At 41.0% G+C, this 21,278-nt stretch overlaps 1 protein-coding gene across 1 annotated transcript in view; it reads left to right on the top strand.

The window, feature by feature from the left end:
• Nucleotides 1-21,278, top strand: part of CDC73 (cell division cycle 73) — a 109,666-nt gene that overhangs the window by 24,665 nt on the left and 63,723 nt on the right. Inside the window, exons 8-9 of the mRNA XM_028732528.2 lie at nucleotides 6,060-6,158; nucleotides 8,498-8,576. Coding sequence (XP_028588361.1) covers nucleotides 6,060-6,158; nucleotides 8,498-8,576 — 178 coding nt within the window. The remainder of the gene's footprint in view (nucleotides 1-6,059; nucleotides 6,159-8,497; nucleotides 8,577-21,278) is intronic.

The following is a 21,278-nucleotide window of genomic DNA, read 5'->3' on the forward strand; positions in this document are numbered from 1 at the left end:
GAATTCTGGGAATTGAAGGCCAACATCATTTTGAGAGGCACAAATTACCCATCCCTGATTAGATTTATGAGTACATGAAATGACTTTATGGAGATTTTAAGAAGCGGTAACCTGTTGGCATCTCGAAGACTGAACATTTTAAAGGGAAAAAATGGTGTTATATATTGTAGTAGATCAAATACGTAACAAACAGAAAATTCTTAATCCTGTTTGTAGAATATGTCACACTTTAAAGAAATATAATCTGAATCCTGTATGTAGGGAGGGGAGTAATTTATGTTTATATTTATACCTTAAGAAATAATACTTTTGCAATACTGTTTAGTACGGAAAATAAATAATTAAAACATTAAACAATTTTTAAAAACACATTGAACATAATAAATCAGGTTTGGGTTTGTTTTTTGTTTTTTTATAAAAAAGACTGAATTCTGAGCTTTAGAAAGTTAAATATATTTTTCAACTGTACAGTGCTGGTTTAGCAAATGAGTTTGCCCATAGGCTTGATTGCAGAAGTGATAAAGCCCAATGGGGGATTTGTATGGCAAAATTTGGTTGGTATTGTGGAACAGCAGAAGTGCTGGATGGGGTTATAAAGTAAAGGACCCCTGGACGGTTAAGTCCAGTCAAAGGTGACTATGGGGTTGTGGTGCTCATCTCGCTTTCAGGCCGGGGGAGCTGGTGTTTGTCCACAGACAGCTTTCCGGGTCATGTGGCCAGCATGACTAAACCGCTTCTGGCACAATGGGACACCGTGACAGAAACCAGAGCACGCAGAAATCCTGTTTACCTTCCTGCTACAGCAGTACCTATTTATCTACTTGCACTGGCGTGCTTTCGAACTGCTAAGTTGGCAGGAACTGGGACAGAGCAATGGGAGCTCACTCCATCATGGGGATTCGAACCACCAACTTTGAAGTCAGCAAGCCCAAGAGGCTCAGTGCTTTGGACCACAGCGCCACCCGTGTCCTGGATGGGAGTAACAAATTGCAGCTCTTGCTCTTGTCCTCCCCACTTCAAGTGACGTAGGGTGCCCGAAGTGTCCAGCTTTGGTGGCCTAGCTGTTGAAAATACACTTCAGCCTTTCCCTTGCAACACACGAGTGTGCCCTTGCACACAGTTTGGAAGTCAGTGTACTGAACTATTTTGTGTAAGTTGCTACGCTGCCACCATCTGTTGCCACGTATGTGTGTACTTACTGAGCATCACTTCATTCTAGGTCTAATTGTCTGGAGCAGATGCTTATTTGTTGCACGTAAATGTGCCCAGGCATAACAGATGGACATTTGTTGTGTGTGTGTGTGTGTGTGTGTGTGTGTGTGTGTGTGTGTGATGCTACTACAATAGTGTATTCAGCTGAAGAAATGCAAATAGGAGCTTCTCAGCCTACAGGCAGTGGAGCACATGTTGGCCTGCCAAGAACTTCTCAAACCACGCAAAGCTTGAGCCTCCTTATTTCCAGCCACTTATGTATTCTGTGACTTCAGCCAAAGATCTTTCCCCTCCTGCACAGTTACTAGTTGTTGCTGAAGATGCCATCTGACTGTAAGGCCATAAGTATTGGAAATTGCAGTTTGTGCGAAAGTGGATGGAATAATAAAATATGATATAGCTTAAAGCAGGTTCATGGTAAGAGAACTTGTTTAGCAATAATAATAATAATAATTTATTATTTATACCCCGCCCATCTGGCTGAGTCTCCCCAGTCACTGCGGGCAGCTCCCAATCAAGTGTTAAAAACAATACAGCGTTAAATATTAAAAACTTCCCTGAACAGGGCTGCCTTCAAATGTCTTTTAAAGATAGGATAGCTGCTTATTTCCTTCACATCTGAAGGGACGGTGTTCCACAGGGTGGGAGCCACTACCGAGAAGGCCCTCTGTCTGGTTCCCTGTAACCTCACTTCTCGCAATGAGCAACTTGTCAGACTTCATTTTAAAGCAGTGCTAAACAGATTATTTGGAAATAAACTGGGCAGGAGTCATGCTCCTGGCCATATGGAAGGAGTGGAGGAGGAGCTGGACGCTGTGCTCAACTTTGCTAAAGTTAATACAAATCATGCTAAACTATTGCTTAGGGTTACATGCGGATGAGCACATGCTTCCAGTTCTGTTGAAGTAATTTCTAGCTCTAGGTTTTGAGTTGAACCTGTCTACAGTACAGAAATAATATCCTAATACAGTAGGTTGTCGTAAGCAGGTACAGTGGTACCTCGGGTTACATACGCTTCAGGTTACAGACTCTGCGAACCCAGAAATAGTACCTCAGGTTAAGAACTTTGCTTCAGGATGAGAACAGAAATCGTGCTCCGGCAGCACGGTGGCAGCAGGAGGCCCCATTAGCTAAAGTGGTGCTTCAGGTTAAGAACAGTTTCTGGTTAAGAACGGACCTCCAGAACGAATTAAGTACTTAACCTGAGGTACCACTGTATTGGAATCCATTTTGAGGGGCAAAGCACAACTAAAATAATTCTTTAAACCCTTGAGTTAAAAAGCATTTCCCTCATTTTAAAAGAAAACACTAGAAAATTTCAAAAAAGGGCTAAAAAAATACACCATTTCCCCATTTCTCTTTCCCATCTCATTAGCTCCACTGCAGCTAATGTCGGTGCCAAAAGTTGCTTAACCGTGATTGAAGTAGAAGAGCAAAGCTTCTTCAGGGAGGAATCTCAGTGCATTCCCAAGGGCTGGCTCTTTGTTTGCTAACTGCAGTAAGCAAGGGAGCTAGCTAGCATTATATCTGCACTGGACCTTCTATTAAAAAATACAGTTCATTTAGAGTCTTTTAAATGGGGTATAGGCTTGAACTGTCCATTCATTTCTATATCATTCCAGCCGCTTCTGAAGATGACTTTATGCAGCAGACTTGAATGAGATGGTCAGGTTTTGGTTTTTTTAATGGAATTACTACCGCAAGGGGCCCTGGGTTGCTCTCGTGTAGTCTTAAAACACACATCAACGTGCAAGACAGGCACATTACTAAGAAAGTAGCACACTTAGAACTTTGCAGCTTGTGTCTGTTTTTTGATGCTTTAATGTTTCCATACTTAATAGGAGAGAACCATTTTGCATTATAAATGTTTTGCAGGGAGCTCTGCTACTGAATACATTCATTATTACTTAGAATTATCGGTAATGGAGGACATCTGTTGTGTACATATGCCATTCAATATGAAGTGCATCTTGAGAGTTGATGTAAATTTGTTAAATATGTGCCCTTTTAAATATGACTGATATTAGCATTATATGCTGCTTTTAAACAGCCTAATATGGTTTACTTATGCTGCCTCATGCTGAGCTCCTTTTAATAGGGTTAACATAGTAATTTTCTTGGTTTGAAAGGCCTATATTATGTTTTTCTTGCTTCTTACACATTTGTGCACATCCCGAGTCGTCATTTGTCTAGTGTATCTAGCTTTTTATGCTTTAAGGCAAGATCCAATATTAGTCATGTTTGGAGTAGACCCATCAAAATCAACATACCTAAGTAATTTACAACTAGATTACCAGATTACTAGTATTTTTGCCCTGCATCCAGGTTTATGTACCCTCCATTTATGCTGCCAGGTGGTCAGGATATAGTTTAGTTACAGAACATTTAAATTTTAAAATCTCTTAAATATATATTCTAGTTGAAACTCCCCTTTTGTGGACGCTCTTTCCTTAATTGTTGGCCACCTCTGTACGAGAAAGAGCTGCTGATATTCCTGATGGTGGAGAGTAAAGCTTCCAGAAAAAAATATACAGCGGTACCTCTGGATACGAACGGAGCCCCGTTCGCATCCTGAAGTAAACGTAACACGTGTCTGCGGATCACGTTTTGCCGCTTCCGCGCATGTTTGTGACGTCATTTTGAGTGTTTGCGCATGCACGAGCAGCGAAACCCAGAAGTAATGCGCTCTGTTACTTTCGGGTCGCCGCGGAGTGCAACCTGAAAATACTTAATCTGAAGCTACTTCAACCCAAGGTATGACTGTATTCTGTCCGGTTTTCAAATCTTTAATGGAGTTTGAATCAGAGCCCCAGATTTCAGAGCCATGGAGCATTTGAGTAAGCCCTTTGCTACCAACTACAGTGGTGCCTCGCAAGACGAAATTAATCCGTTCCGCGAGTCTCTTCGTCTTGCGGTTTTTTCGTCTTGCGAAGCATGGCTATTAGCGGCTCTGACTGATGGTTCAGTCAGCTGACCTTCCTTTTGGTAATAGGATTTCATCAGTGCCCCTATGGTTTTCTGTGCTTTGACTTTTACTGTCTCCATGTGACACTTCCACGAGAGGATCCAAGCATCATCTCTATGTAGGTCTGTGTCTGCCAAAAATCATAATGTTGGTCTTAAGAGTAATTTGTAGCTAGGCTTTCCTGTTTACAGTATGTGCTATACATCTCCAAGAGATTTTTGAGGAAGGAGAGAGGGGTACTAAATAATCTGCATACATCAAGATTGAGTTCTTTCTGTCTCTAATTACCGGAGAGGGGAAGTTTGCATTGGCTAAATAGGCACCAAATCATTAATATAAAAATTAAAAAGAGTGGGAGCCAGAATGCAATCTCACTTTACTCCTTGTGACGTTTTAAAATCACTAACCATACTACCCTTTAAACCTACTCTGAGCCTCATTTCTGCATAGCCGTATACTTCGTGGATCAATAGCGGAAGTCTGCATTTGATATTGGCAATTTGAAATTTCTCCCATGTGTTTCGATTAATAGAGTCAAATCCCGCAGAAAGATCAATAAAGGCTACATAAGGATTTTTCTTAATGTTCTAGGATATATTTTTATAATATGGTTCATAGTAATACATTGATCAATGGATAGGTAAGGTAAAGACCCCTGGACAGTTAAGTCCAGTCAAAGACAACTATGAGGTGCGGCGTTCATCTTGCTTTCAGGCTGAGGGAGTTGGCGTTTGTCCACAGACAGTTTTCCAGGTCATGTGGCCAGCAGGACTAAACCGCTTCTGGTGCAACGGAACACCGTGACGGAAACCAGAGCGCACGGAAACTCCGTTTACCTTCCTGCCACAGTGGTACCTATTTATCTACTTGCACTGGTATACTTTCAATCTGCAAGGTTGGCAGAAGCTGGGGCAGAGCAACGGGAGCTCACCCCATTGCATGGATTCAAACCGCTGACCTTCTGATCGGCAAGCTCAAGAGCCTCAGTGGTTTAGACCACAGCACCACCCATGTCCCTGTATCAATGAGTATACTAGAGTATTACATGTAATGTAGTGTGGGAAGCCCTGCCCTGTGGAATTCCCTACCAGTAGAAGTTCAATAGGAACCACTTTTGCCTTCTTTCTGATGTCTTCTGAAAACTGTACTGTCTGTCACAATTTGTATTACTCTTTTTATCCGATCAGTATCTACTGATGTTTTATTGATAATTATGGGCTGACTTCATTATTCTTTATGTTGTAACACATAGGAGCATTGGGTGGAGTTCATAAAACCTCTTCGCATGTCATGGAGAGAAAGATTATTGTAATTAATTAGAACGTATGCGCTAGTGCTCATGTAGACACACATTTTATCAAATAGATTTATATCCTGTGTTTCCTCCAAAATGAGCCCAGGGTTGCAAGGGTCATTTACATACAAAGGTCACTAACTAAACTTCGCACCTGCCTTTTCCTCCACTTGTACCAAGCTGAAGAAAGGAAAGTGTCACCAAGTGTTAAGAGGAGGGCATTTGTCACTAGCTACTTTGTATTTTCTAAGCATTAAAGTCTCTCTTCCTTTAATACATTTGTGCAAAGAGACAGAAACTGGAAATATGTGACAACTCATGTGCATGTGCAAATTGATTAAAAGATGTTTCACATGCTACTTATTATCACTTACTGTCTGAAAATGTGCAAACAGTAAGCGACAGAAGAGTGGCAGAAAATGTTCAGTGGTTTTGTCAGTTGCATTTCTCAAAATTGTGGCTTCTAGCTATACTTTGTAGTACACTGTATAGATGTAAATTTATATACCACACTTTTCTGTTATACACTGCTTCAGAAGACACTGGTTAACAGATAAATAGTATAACACTCAATCTCTTGTGTTCTAGAACTTTGCCAAGAACATTTTTGCAATTCTTCAGTCCGTCAAAGCAAGAGAAGAAGGACGTGCACCTGAACAAAGACCAGCACCAAATACTGCACCAGTGGTAAGACTTATTCCTCAATAAGGGATTTGGGTTTAATTAAAAAGCCAGAAGGGTTCAGGTACTGAGCATTTAATTGCAAAACAGATATCTTTAATACTGCTTCCCTTGTATTTTGTCATGGCAATAGTTTGAATGTCCATATTACAGAAGTGAGGTTTATGTGAAGATTTACACCCTGGAAGAAATTATGTAGATAATTGAAACAGAATGCTTGCTAATTTTAAAAGGACTTTGAAAATGTTGGCACTTGTACTTTCCTTAAAATTCCAAGTACAGTCAAACCTCGGTTCCTGAATGCCTCGGTTATCGTATGTTTCAGCTCCCCAACGCCGAAAACCCGGAAGTAAGTGTTCTGGTTTTCAAATGTTTTTCGGAACCCGAACATCCAAAGCTCTTGCAACTAGGCGGAAGCAGTGCCTCGGCTATTGAACGTTTCGGAAGCCGAAGAGGCTTCCAGAAAGGATTACGTTCAACAACTAAGGTTTGACTGTAGCAACATTTTTTCAAAAAAAAGAGTCCAGAATAAACATAGGAAGTGTTTGAATCCATATACTTGTGTGAAATAAAACAGATTTATTCAAAAACAAGGGCAGCATCCAACAAAATAGTTCTGTTAGTGCAAGGATTTCAGTTTGTGCAACGAAAGTTGCTCTCCGTGCAAGCCTTACACCCACCCCAAATCTGCTCCAGAAGCCTGGAATAACCCCCAGAACAGGTTTAGTGTGCAGATTGGAGAAGAGAGGGAAGAGAAATTATATTGTGCAACCAAATGTCCCTGTATTGTATACTGCCCCAAATTCCAAATTGGTGTAGATTCTACTAACAAGACTCCCTAAAATACTATTATACTGTTTAGTTTTATTAATAGTGGATCTGTTACAGAGGGTACTTTAATTACCACTCTTTCTGGATGGCATTCAGGTTTTGCCTCTGCTGTGGACCTTCATTGGCATATCTCAGCTCTTCTTCTATCCCCCTGCTGTTTCCATGCCTTTCTGTGTTTTCCGTGTCACTTAGTTAGGATAGAGTTTGTTTATCTAGAATCAGCAAGGTGACCAGGACTTAAAACCAATGGCAGCCTGGTGTTACAAAGTAATGACGATGAGGCACAATACCTGGTGGTTGAGTTGGCTCAAATTCCCACTTTCCAAAATTCATATTCCTAGTTGTACCAAAGTCCGGTGCACTCTTTCCATTCTCGCCGTAACTTGCATGCAATGATAAGACGACGTCCAGAACTGCGATGGCCACTTGAACATTGAAATGGATGGGACTTTGTTTCACGTACACTGTACCGAATGATTGAAACCGTGTTAGTAAATGGCCTATGCAAAAGATGGATGAATTGGAATTTGCTGCCCCATTAGGCTGACAGCATTTCAATTACACTTAGGAAAAGCTTCCACTCCTCCCAAGTTTGTACTTAATCTGTGCATCTCAGTTCCAAATGGCGTTTACTTAGCAATAAACCCCTCTGGCTTGGTGGAACCTGTGTACCTGTTCTCAGTGTCGGCAATTTTGGTTAGAAAAGGCAAATTGGTTGGCAGTCAATTTCGATTATTAAGGGTTGAAAGATCAATAAAAGCTACATAAAGATTACTGTGTTCTTAATGTTCTTAGTATATATATTCCATTCTTTCTCTTAGGTTTAATTGATAAGTTGTTGGATTAGTTTGAGAACTACTGACCCTTGCCATGCCAATAAAATTTGTAAATATGAACCATGTGGATCAATTCAATAATGGCGTTGGAACCACTTTTATCCATCTAATCTGTTTTGGGGGTTTTTTTTGGTTTTGGTTTAGGAAAGCTACAATGGCACTGGGATCAGGCAGCTGGAAAACAGCTCTTGCATTGCTTTGCTAACTCTTTAAATTGAGCCTCACTTAGTACAGTATGATATTGCGCTAAGTTTAGAAGACCTTTCCCCTAGTTTTATAAGTCAATGGATAAGCTTAAATAGCAAATCAGGTTTAATATGAAATACCTTTGAATATATTAAAATATTAAGTTTTGTGCTAGTGAACATCTAATGTTCCGTTAGATGGGGAACATGTTTTTCCCCAACTTCCCCAATTTGCTGCAGCCCTCTGCTTCATATTTAATAGGGTTTCTTGACATGCAAAAACAGCTTTTCAAAGGGTGCAGGAGCCTGCAGAGCTAGGAGGAAGTGGCGAAAAGCAAGTGTATTGATTGCATTAAGCAAATCCATTGGATATAACCCTAAGTAAATTCTGCATCATCATTTCACATATCGTAATAATATTCTAAGTGGTTGTTTTTTTTTATGACTTACATTAGCATGCCACAAAACTCATACTTTACATTTTTGTTTTCAGGACCCCACTTTGCGCAACAAGCAGCCAATTCCAGCGGCCTATAACAGATATGATCAGGAAAGGTTTAAAGGAAAGGAAGGTAAGTTTACTTGTGTTACCTGTTTTCAGTGTCAGCAATTTTGATTGGGAGAGGGCACACATGATAAGTAAAACAGTACAGTGGTACCTCATGTAACGTACCGGCCCCCTTATGAATGCTGCGGGTTACGCGCTCCGCTAACCTGGAAGTAGATGCCCCTTGTTGCGACCTTTGCCCCGGGATGTGAGCGGGAGCAGTGGGAGGCGCCATTAGAGAAAGCGCACCTCATGTTATGAGCGGTTTCCTGTTATGAGCGGACCTTCAGAACGGATTAAGTACGTAACACGAGGTACCACTGTATGCTTATTTTCAAATCCCTGGAGTTGACCGTGTTGATCAGGAACCTGTTTCCGAAAAAGTAGCAGATTAATGGGGAAAATGAAATAAGACATAGCTATTAAGAAGCAAATGGTACTTTTAAAATAGTAAATACCTATATTTGAATTTTATGAATTCCTGATATGTCATATTCATAGTTTCTTTGCTGATAGTACCGATCAGCTAGACAGTTCTGACACTTGGTACTTAAACAATCATCTTTTCTTTATCAACTCTAGAAAAGCTGAGGTAATTATTTCAGTTCTGCTTTCCTGTTAAACAAAAGCCTAGTATCCTGATAAATTATATCCCTAGAGTGTCTCCATTAATTAATATGTTATTGGGAAGAGTCTCTCTTTCCACCTCTCTCCAGAGAGGTGTAAGAATAAAATATCTCAGACACTCATTTTCTGTCATCGTTCTCTCTCTCTGTGTATGTATCTCTGTGTATACGTACGTGTACCAGTTGCCACTAAAATTTGTCATTCTACATTGTGGCCACTGAGTTGTATCCATATGAGAGCCCTCCACTGATGGAAGGTCCCACCACAACCACCGAACATATTGCCACTAGCTCCACAGATTCAGGATCAAGATGATTCTGAGTTGGCACTGCAGATCTTGTCTTCTTAAATCAGGATTTTAACCTGCTTTAGGCTGCAATTTCCACTTGTGAAGAGTGAACTCTGATTAGCACTATCATCCACAAACCTTAGAAAGGCTGGGAGGGACTCATGCTCAAGAGTAGAGGGGTTGCTGATGATAGGGAGTACAGAATCTAAGCCCCTTAACTGTAGCTGCATTGTGTTGGCCCCAAATGAAGAGGCCCCAATTGGCTGTGGCTCTTCTGCTATCATAAAACTTCGCTGCCGGGTGTTTTATTTTTTCATCTAATGTTCAGTGACTTGATGTCTTGTGAAATGATGCTTTAAATATAAAGGTAGCTTATACATTTAATAAGTGTACTGAAAGGAACCACAGGCTAGCTGAGCTTGGGTAAACATGGAATCAGACACTCAGAATTTCTTTCCAAATGATTGCCATGCCATACAGGTGGCCGTGTTCTTGTTCATGTGAACAATTATTACAGCTCTAGTTGAATAATTACTGTTCTGCCCATTTTATATGCGCTTTGACAATGTTAGTTAATGTTCTTGGCATCTGTCTGTCTCAAGAGACAATGGAGCACACCTCTGAGGGTGAAGTCTAATGGCTACATTAGCAGCACCTAAGTGATTTTCCCAGGATGCACACCTGGGCAATGTGTATGGAGGCCCTGGGCTGCCCAGATGACAAAACTCCCCTCTCAGCCTGACTGACACAGTCCAAAGGAAAGCAAAGCAATTCATTTGGCACCAGCTTGGCTGCAGGAGTAGCTGGAAAGAAGTGTGCAAGGCACCACCCATCATCTTAGGGACTCCATTATGGATTTGTGTAGCATTTACTCCTTAGTCTTTTCTCCTCCTGAAGATACCCCGCAAGGCAGCAGAAGTTTAGGACTGGAGTTTTCCTTCTCCTGGATATGCAGTGTTCGAAACTCCCATTGTTCTAGGCGCATTTTGCGACAGGGAATTTCATTAGCGCGAGCTGTTTATGAGCTCTGTGTGCAGTATTGCGCTTAAGATTTCAGATTAAAACTGCAGAGTGGAAGGAAAGGAGGACCTTTTTCTGCCTCCCCACTTCCAGCTACTCTCTGAAGTAGAAAGACCCTCTTAAGAATATTAGGGGGTGGGCAGGGGAAGGACCAGACCATGTGAAAAATGAACATAATATTTCAGCTGCAGTTCATTCATTTTCAGCTTTGTATTCTTGTTATAAAAATAGCATGCCCAGACATTCCATTGTTGTGCCCGTAACCTAGGTTTAAGGTGCTATATGGCTCCTAGCTTTCATATATCAGTTTCTAACACTGTAGATGGGCTGCCTTCCTAGGTTGATGGGCCCTACCTGTCCTTCACTTCCCTCTACAGCACATGCAGAAAATGCCTTCTTGACCATTGGCCCCACTATTGGTCTCATCCGCTCAATCCACAAGAGAAGTCCCAAACTCATTGAGTGTTTGAGATCCATCAGCTACCTTTATTTGGTTTAGCCAGTCAGTCAAATCCTTTTCTTAGGTGTGGCTTCTATTGCATGCTGACAGCTTCTAGGAGCCACAGGTGAGAGCTGCGTGCAGCATGGGGACCAAAGGTGGGCAAACTACCCCAGAAGGAGCACAACGTGTTCCCCACCAGAGGTACTACCCCCATATACCCCATGTTAGCTAATATAACAATGCTATATCCTTAGAATGCTCAAAACTGTAGTGTAGAATTACCATTGCTCCAGTATACTGGGCAAAGATGGTTGTGGAATTCAAAATTTGCTGCCCGTAACATATACAGTATGCAACTCCTCTTCAGAAAACCTCATGTTGCCTTTGCACAGTGTGTCTGTGCTATCACTCCCCATGCCTTCTGTAATGGCAATCCAGTTTAGTTAATGCCATGTCCCTTAGTCTGTTGCATGCTTTTCAGGCATGCTTTCTGTTAAGACTGTGTTGTTCAGTTTTTCTAGTTTGAAGAAAACAATGGAGATTGGGTTGCAGAGTGTATTTCCCCCACAGCTGGTAATAGCTTTGTAAAAAGGAAATATTCACATCCTTTCTAAAGCGATTTTGTTTCCTCAAAGATTATAAGAACAGAGTCACGGCTTCATATCTTGTGAATAAAAAGCCCTATGGGTTTAACAGAGCATGGTAATAAACACTGGCAAACCTTTAAGCAGAATACATCAGCCTTTGACAAAGTACAAGTAATTTTTTGGAAATGGTTACTGTCTGATAAAAATAACTCTGTCTCTGTGACACACCAAACATTCAAGTGGAAAATGTGATTAAGCTGCAAAAACAGTAAAGACCTCTAACTATCACCACAAGATATCTATTGCCCTCAGCCTTCTTTCCTTTTTAAAAAAAACACCTTCAAAATCTCCTTAATGTTACCCAGGTCTTGTAGCATTGCTGTATACTTAATTTTTTTTTTTTTTTGCTATGATTCTTTCATTTCATACAAATTAATTCTGATAGCTTATTTTTTTAAGCTGCTTTAAAATTTGTTTTTTTATGTTCAAAGCTGATTTGAGCATTCATTTATATTTGTATTGAATTATTCATTTTTATGGCATAAGTCGTGTGGTGAAGCAAAAGTACTAAATATTTTAATGAATGCAAAAATGAATGGGGTGAAGAAGAGAATCTGATACAGAAAGAAGAAATTCCATATTGCTCTCAATCAGCAGTTGAATGTCAACCTGATGTCAACTGGATGAGCATTTGCATGTGTTAACTGGAATAGTTGCACTATACTGAAAAATATACATTGCAGGCAGGTAGTGTGCATGAAGATATTGCAGCAGGCAGCTTAGCCGTTTCCAGGGGAAGGAACCCCCCTGGCATTGCCACCTGTCTTCTGGTGGTGTGGGGAGTAGAGCTGGCTAGGGTTGGGGCTGGGTTTCCCCCCTTACAACCCTGCAACCAGGGGTGGGGGGTGGCTTAGTAGACTGCAGTATAGTGTAAACGTAACTTTTATATTCCTGCCAACCTAGCAGTTCAAAAGCACATCAAAGTGCAAGTAGATAAATAGGTACCGCTCCGGTGGGAAGGTAAACAGCGTTTCAATGCGCTGCTCTGGTTCGCCAGAAGCGGCTTAGTCATGCTGGCCACATGTATGCTGGCTCCCTTGGCCAATAAAGCGAGATGAGAGCCGCAACCCCAGAGTTGTCCGCGACTGGACCTAATGGTCAGGGGTCCCTTTACCTTTAACTTTTATATGCTCTGGGAAACAAACAAAAAAGTGTGACTTGCTTTATCGCGTTCCTTGTTTTGGGGGGATGGCCTGTAACCAGACTACCCAAGGCATGCCTGTATATAGTTGTAAACTAGCATTATGATGGGTGGGTGTGTATGAAGGAGAGGATTCATGTATTGCACTTGCCTGTTGGTACAGTGGTACCTTGGTTTGCAAGCATCTCGGAAGCTGAATGTTTCGGTTTTCGAACGCTGAAAACCCAGAAGTAATTGCTTCCATTTTCAAACGCGCCTTGGAAGTCAAACGGCTTCCATTGTGTGTTTTTCAATTTTCCCAATTGAACTTGCAGCCAGCCCTTTGTGCCTCGGTTTTTGAATGTTTCAGAAATCGAAAGGTCTTCCGGAACGGATTACATTTGAGTACCGAGGTACCACTGTATTTGCTTTACTTTTTCCAATGAAAATGCATAGAAACCAATGAATTACACGGGTAAAGCAAATAAGCACAATTAAGGACATCATTAGGACTCCCATTAACTCAGTTATTAAGACTCAATCCTTCTGCTCTTTCTGTTGCCTCATTCTGAATTGTATTTCTTGGTCAACCTGGGGTCCTGATGGAATTTTGTAAACCAGCTTACATTCACAAACAATTTATATGGTGTTTAATGTGTACACTGTAAGTTGCCTTTACCATGTTTTTTCCTCACCAGAACTTTGTTAGGCTTACTTTTCCTATTTTTGTGACAGAGAATGGATGCTGAAAGTGTCCAGACTGATTGCCTTTTTGCCCAACTTAAGTTTGTAATAGGTGGAAAATATAAGCAGTATTTCTGGTGGTCACTGTAGTCTTCAGAAAGTTCATTTCTGTTTAGCATGTAAGGTAGCAGGTAGGAACCCCAATTACCAATTGGGTTTTTTTGGGGGGTGGAGGGCTGTGAATCCTAAATTTGTGTGGGCCTCTGTTGGTCAGCCATTTTAGGTCAGGAGTCACCAACATGTATCTGTGTTCACACCTGTACCTGCAGAGGACTTCCCTCGCGCCTGCAGAATCTCTTCCCCCTACCAAAATAAAGAAGTATTCTTTATGAAAGAAGTATTCCATAGTAGCGAGTAGACAAAGTATGTACTAGGTTGTGGAGCGCATGGATTGACCAGAGCAGTTTCTCAGTTTTGCAGATATGCCCACAAACCCCAAAAGCATGGCAAGCTCTGATGTAGAGTAGGCACTCGGGAAAATCCCTCCATTCCTGCTATGCATCTGTTGACCAGCCTGATCTTCCCTGCCAGTTTGGATTTTTTTTTTCTTCCTTGCATGGATTTCTGCTCTGTGAAGTTTGAATATTTTATCCTACTCAAGTCAGTTCTTGAAGAGCTTTCCTCCATGGATGACACATTCCATTTTTAGTGCCCCTGTCTTCTGATTAAAGAGGAACTTATGTTTTTTCTGCCTGCTCTCCTAACTGCTGGACAGAAAGGAACTTCACAGCAAGGTTTCTAATGGCAGAGATGGACTCGAGCAAGCCTTACAAGGTCAGGTCCTCCCTTCATATAAAGGTCACAACATCTTGGTAGATGAAAGGAGGGACACTGAGCAGGGTCTCTCTAGTACATTTTAAACAGCACGGGTTGTTATAGAGGCATGCTTAGTTATATGCAGGACCAAGGTTGCAAAGGGTTTTCCAGCATCTCTGATATGACCTGGACTACCAGTTAAATATATTCCTACTGTAGCTGTAGAAATCGTACGTGCCCAAATTCTTAAAGGCTAAAATCCTAATGTAATGGTGACCAGATTCTTTTTAATAAAACACACACACACACACACACACACACTTTAAAGTAGGCATAGGCAAACTCCAGCCCTCCAGATGTTTGGGACTACAATTCCCATCATCCCTGACCGCTGGTCCTGTTAGCTAGGGATGATGGGAATTGTAGTCCCAAATATCTGGAGGGCCGGAGTTTGCCTATGCCTGTTTTAAAGAGATAGTTTTCTAAACATAGCAAATCTATCCCCTGCTCTCCCTTCCCACCCACTTCTTCTTTCATAATAATGTTTCCACTATAATAACTAATAAAAAGTTACAGACTTTCATAAGTACATATAATCCATTCTAGGTGTAAGGTAAATTAAAATTAGCTTGTATCATCCAGGTACTATTGTCAAAGGCCATCAGCCTTGCCATTCGAATTGAGCTTTTTCTGAAAGTGCATCATGAAAATGTCCCATAGTTTGTATAGACATTCCTCAGTATTACAGGGTTGTTGATCATTCTACTATTGAATAATCAACCTAAATTGGATCTTCTTCTTTTTTGTATAATTTCACATGATGTTCTTCTTGTTTAGTATCAAGCAGCAGGGCTGTGAAAAGATGACATTTTCATAGGAATTTTATGTCCTTTTTATGAACCGTTTTCCCCAAATATCTGGATAAACACAGCATGCATGAAAACAGGTTTCTGTGTGTTGGATCTAAAAACTTGTTTGTCATGTGGGCACAGTGGAGGTAGATACATGCAGTACATGTTGTGATATGAATTACTTTGGATGCAGGGAAACATCTCATGAAACAGGTACTACTTTTGCTGTAGTTAGCCACATTTCAGGAATACACAGTGGCAATATAATCTCTTAGCACCTGCCACCAATTAACATTATAATGCATTAAGAGATTTTGTTGCAGTCGGCAAAACCTCAGGCATTGCTTGGCTTGGTGATGATATGAAGGTAGGTGTTCATGAGCATTAGAATATTGCAAACATTGCAGCTTCTGTAAGGGCAATTAAAGATTGGTCTGGGAAAATTTCCCATGCTTACTCCAGTGGCAGAAACACTAAGGTGGCTATTTAGAGGAAGACAGAAAGGTGAAAGAAAAAGAGGCATGGAGGATGGGTGAAGAAATGGCAGAATCAAAAGCTTCCCCGTTGTGGAGATTTACTTATAAAGAACAGATTTGTCTCCTCCATACCAGAAATAAGAAATTAGAAAAATTGGTTTGAGACGGTAGAAATGTGTGGTTCTGATTTTTGTTTATGAGCATAACTCAAAACTAGCCTGCCTCATTGCTTAATTTGTATGCATAGAGGCACCCTGAAAGTACAGCTAAATGAAAAAGCAAATTGCAGATATATGCAACACATTGATTATATATGCACACAGTAATCTTATTACTGTAAAAACAAATAGACTGAGCTCTAATGAAATTGATAAAAGCTCTTTTTAAATATATTACAATATTGAACAGATAACTCTTTCGAATCACATTTAAAACAAATGCTTTCTTCCCTTTGCCTCATCTCTGGGCATGGAGAATACCTTTTGTAGGCCAAAAACTGTTCTCACTTGGGGCAGAAAGAGTGCTGTTGTGTAATTTCCATTAACTCTGAAAGGGCTTGCATGCAAACCCTTCAAACCTGGTCCATTGTTCTTAAATGGGGCAGCTCTGGTTTTAGCAAAGAGGAATACCAAGGCATTTTGTGCTGGCAGGTTGAGGAATATATATCATTGTGGCATGCCTGCTTGTTCCAGAGCACTGCATACTTGCCTCAACCTGTACTGATAGGACAAAGCAGTGGCAGCAGAGCTACAGAAAGCCACAATTCCAGGTTAAAGCATTCTGTGGTAGGTTTAGCTTAATATCAAGGGGAGGGAATAGAGAGGGAAAGGTAAATATATTTTGAGAATCTGTGGTCATTATTTGATGGGCCACTCACCAGCCCACTGACTTCTTGTTAAACACTGTAATTAAAAAATGTCCAAATAAGCATATGGCATCTATAGCCGCAAATGATTTTGTGGTAGAGGAAATGAGTACCTGCAATTTGCTGGCTTTTATTCTGCTACTTACCGTATTTTTCCCTCTATAACACGTAGATTTTTTCTCCTAAAAAGGAAGGGGAAATGTCTGTGCGTGTTATAGAGCGAATGTGTGGTCCCTGGAGCCAAAAAATCAAGCAAAAGTCAAATCGCGAGTCACGGAGAAGGGAAACCTGAAAAGAGTTTCAGGTTTCCCTTCTCCGTGACTGCTTTCCTGCATTCTGCCTCAGGGTCTTACTGCCCACCCTTCTCTGTTTGTTGCTGTGATTGCTGCAAGCAGAGTGTCGTTCTTTCTAATTCCTCTCTGTGCTCCGGTGCTGCTGGGGGAGAGGGAGAGAGAGTGGGAGAGGGAGAGGGGGGGAGGGAGAGAGAGAGGGGGCATTCTTAGCCAGCTGCTTCTCTGCACACCCCTCTCATGTCCCTTCTTTGTTTTTCCTTCGCTCCCCACTTAAAATGTGGTTACAAAGCATAGATCAACATGGATCCTCAGGATCTTTGCATTGGGTCACCCCAAATTCACCATCAGATCACATAGCATGTCCATGGCTACAGCCTGCCCCCCCAAAATCACGCACCCATTGTTGCCTGGGGCTGCAATGGTGCAAAACGTGGTTAAAAAGCATGGATCCTCAGGATCTTTGCATTGGGTCACCCCAAATTCACCATCAGATCACATAGCATGTCCATGGCTATAGCCTGCACCAAAAAAACCACGCACCCACTGTTGCCTGGGGCTGCAATGGTGCAAAACATGGTTAAAAAGCATGGATCCACATGGATCCTCAGGATCTTTGCATTGGGTCACCCCAAATTCACCATCAGATCACATGTCTGTGGCCACAGCATGAAGCACAAAAATGATACATCCACTGTTTCATTCAGAATGTTTTTTCCCTTGTTTTCCTCCTCTAAAAACGATGTGCGTGTTATGGTCAGGTGCGTGTTATAGAGCGAAAAATATGGTAAACTGCATTATAGAGGGGACATAAGAGACAGTTCTATCTTTTCATTCAGCTCCTCCTCCTCCCCCTCCCCCCGGCCATTCACCCCATCTGGGAGCTGTATTTATAAGATAGTTACTCACCATTCTATCTAAATGAACTATTTGAGAAGCATGCAATATATCTCCCTTACTTCCTTCTGCAAAGCATCAGCCTTCTTCCTTCTGTTTTTAAATACTTGATGCACATAGACTTAGGGTAGTGTTCTGCTGCATAATTGGGCTAATATGTGTTGAATTGTGTGTGTGGTTGATTTTTTTTAAAAAGACAGTTAAATATCATGAGTATTCTAAACAGTCTCTTGCTGATCATCTGTCTTGCTTTACTAGAGCAATAGCATCTTTATACCAATGGTATTTCTTAACAGGCACTTTAATATAGATGAAAAGGCCAAGGATGGAGAACATGGCCAAACCATGGTTTGGTCCTTAATATCCAACTTGCTTCAATGCTATGATTTTCTTAAATGCTTAGCAATAGCTTTGTTCCTTTCTATCTGCTTGGGTGTTGCAAAGAGAAAGGAACTCTGACTCTATTCTAATGTTGCTACAAGACAGTTTTTTGTGATTTAGGTATTTGGGGCAGGGTTCACCTAATGAACAACATCAATGGAAGCCTTGCACATAGCCTTCCACTTGTGCAGTGAGTTTTTCCTCCTCCTCCTCCTCCTCCTCCTCCTCCTCCTCCTCCTCCTCCTCCTCCTCCTCTGCCCCTGAAATTGGCTCTGATGGGTTTGGGAGAATGCCCAGAACAGCATGCAAAGGGAGGGGAGGGGACTTGCTGCATCTGGTGAACTGATAAGCTCATTCACATGAAATGTTTGTAACTATGCAATCTTACGTTCCACCCATAGTTTTTTTTTTTAACTAACTGAGCTTTCTACAAACCATTTCCCTGCATTTGCACAAAGCTGATTTGTTACAAGCCATGACCAAAAGTTATAAATTTCCTACTCTCGCGTGAAGGGGAGGTGCAGCCCACAAGCCCAAGGCTCACTGCAGCAAATTCTCATCACAACAAACCATGACCGCTTTTGATGACTGCATATGCCCAGTTGCAGTCTTTCTGTACATTTGGCCATGGTTTAATTTTGCTAATAGTAAAGCATGGTTAAAAAAAAAACAAGTACAAGGGGAAATAAAACTAAAATTAAAGCAACGGAAAGTCTGCAGAATGATTTCTGATGATTATGGCTTTTAGTCAGTTGCCAAAGGCTATGTGAATAGTTCAGCTAGAGAGAACATACATTTTAGAACCTGTAAAACTTCATGACCTGTGTTCTACAACGTTGCTCATTTTATAGCTATTGCTGTGTTGTGAAGATGGTGGAAAAGAATTATGCACTTGGGGTGGGTCTACCACAGCTGCGTTGGGATCATCTTAGTAGTTGGAGACAAAAGCATACCAGTTGCCCTTTTCCCAGTTTGTTTGCATTCTTAAAGCCTTGGATAAAATATTGGAAAGCAGCAGAGGAGGAATTACATTCAGTACTTAATGGAGCCAGTGCTATGGTTGAAAGCTTAGGAATGGGTCATAGACTAAGGTTACCAGACATCCCCGTTTCTATAAATCAATCCCCTGACAAAATCCATCTATTTAGTAGGAAGTTGAAAAGTGTCCCCGGATTCATTGAAAAAAAATCTGGTAACCTTATCATACTCTCTCTCTCTCTCTCTCTCTCTCTCTCTCTCTCTCTCTCTCTGTGCAACTCTTCCCCCTTTCCTGAAGCACATTATTCCAAATATGGAACTTTTGCTGCGATAAAGGGGAACCTCATTATTGACTTAAAATGTGGTTAGGCTGACCAGGTTCCTTCTAAGTTAGACCTTACTAGACATATTCAAAGCCTGATTAGCCTTAACTATGTTGGAGGGTTTTTAAATTAAAATGTGTGTAGACTGTCTATTGGCCATTAGTATATAAAGATGCATTAAGACAAATGTTAAAAGAACAAGTTAAATAAAATTAACAGCACCGCAATAATAACTCAAAAAGAGTAAAAACCAGTTATACCCTCCCAAATGTTGTAAACTATCAAATGCTGAGCAGAAATTACTTTACCACTTGCTGAAAACTGAATAATGAAGGGGCTAATCTAGCTACCCCAGGCAGCAGATTCCATAAATAGGCTACTGCCACTAAAAAGGCATGTTCCATGTTCTCACCAACCTACTCTCTTTTCATAGGTGGTACAACAGGGCCTCAGAAGAAGATGGAAAATTAATGGACTGGTTCCCTGTTCATAGAACTTTAGTGCTGAATTTCCCTTTACTGTAGCAAGTAATTTCCCTTTTCTGCACAGTGCAGGGTAACTTTTTGATTCCGAAGAGGAAAGCTGTAAGAAAGGCAAGCAACACCTTAGCTATGTTCAGTTCCATTATGCATGCCTAGGTCCACAGAGGCCTTTGAGTATTTATTTATTGATAAACTCCAGTTTCCAGCAAGAACTTAACTTGTAGTGAGTGTTCCTTTCCTTAATATAGGTCTAATCCTTCCATGGTTAGCTGAGTACAAAGATTGCCTCAGTTGTAAGGAAGATGAGTAGTCTGAATCTTCCAGGCACAATGGTCTAGTGGATTATCTCAAACGGCATCTAGACAACAATTATTGGGGGCATCTGTTTCAGTATAGCAGAAAATTGTATCCCAGCTATTGAGGTTAATTGTATGAGTAACGCCAGAGAATTCCTCCAGTAGGTGCAGACCTATTCCTGATTTATAACTGATAAGCAGTTCCTGACCTTATGTATCACTATTGATTTTTCCATTTACATTTTAATGCTTGCTAATGTGACCGCAGTTACAGTTTTATTCATGGTAACGCCTAATCTTTATTTTAAGGCAAGTCTGTATTTGTTGTGTGTATGCCTTCATGCAGGCTTGTTTATAAGGCTGACTGATTTTGTCTACCTTACAGTGTACTGAATGAAGCTGTATATTAGCAGCATTTGTGCATAAAGGGGTTTTAGGAGGCAATTACTGGTAGTGGTAGAATATATACCCAGCAGAAAACAGGAGCACTTGAATCTATTTTGTACTGTGCAAGTCCAACAGTTCATCTTGCGCTTACTAATCTGACATAAGCTCTGTGGTCTCTGGCAGAGAGGTCTTTCTCAGGCCTGCTAGTTGAAATGCTTTGCAGAGATATCAAGGATTGAATCAGAGATCTTCTGCATGCAAGGCTTCCTATTGCGCCTTCACTAAGTGTATTCTCTCAGATAAATTACACACACATGTACACACACAAATCCTATATCAAGTTTCTTTGACAAGTCACTGTTTTAGTTCCTTACCTATATTTAGATGTTGAAACCATAACTCCCAGTAATGCTTTCAATATGTAAATGACACATATTATGCTCCATTCTGATTTTTTTTGTTAGCACTTTCTTTTGCAGTGGTACTTCAGGTTACATACGCTTCAGGTTACATACGCTTCAGGTTACAGACTTCGCTAACCCAGAAATAGTGCTTCAGGTTAAGAACTTTGCTTCAGGATGAGAACAGAAATCGTGCTCCGGCGGCACGGCGACAGCGGGAGGCCCCATTAGCTAAAGTGGTGCTTCAGGTTAAGAACAGTTTCAGGTTAAGAACAGACCTAAAGAACGAATTAAGTACTTAACCCGAGGTACCACTGTATTGAGATTAAAAAGCAAAACAGTTTCTTTACTAAGAAAAGCAAACGATTCTGCAATTTTTATAAATTATGCTCATGAGGCAACTTTCATGTTTATTTACCTTGCATAATGGAGAGGTCAGTAAGCTATGCTGATGT

This window comes from Podarcis muralis, chromosome 5 (genome assembly GCF_964188315.1).
Source record: "Podarcis muralis chromosome 5, rPodMur119.hap1.1, whole genome shotgun sequence".
NCBI classification, from domain to species: Eukaryota; Metazoa; Chordata; class Lepidosauria; order Squamata; family Lacertidae; genus Podarcis; species Podarcis muralis.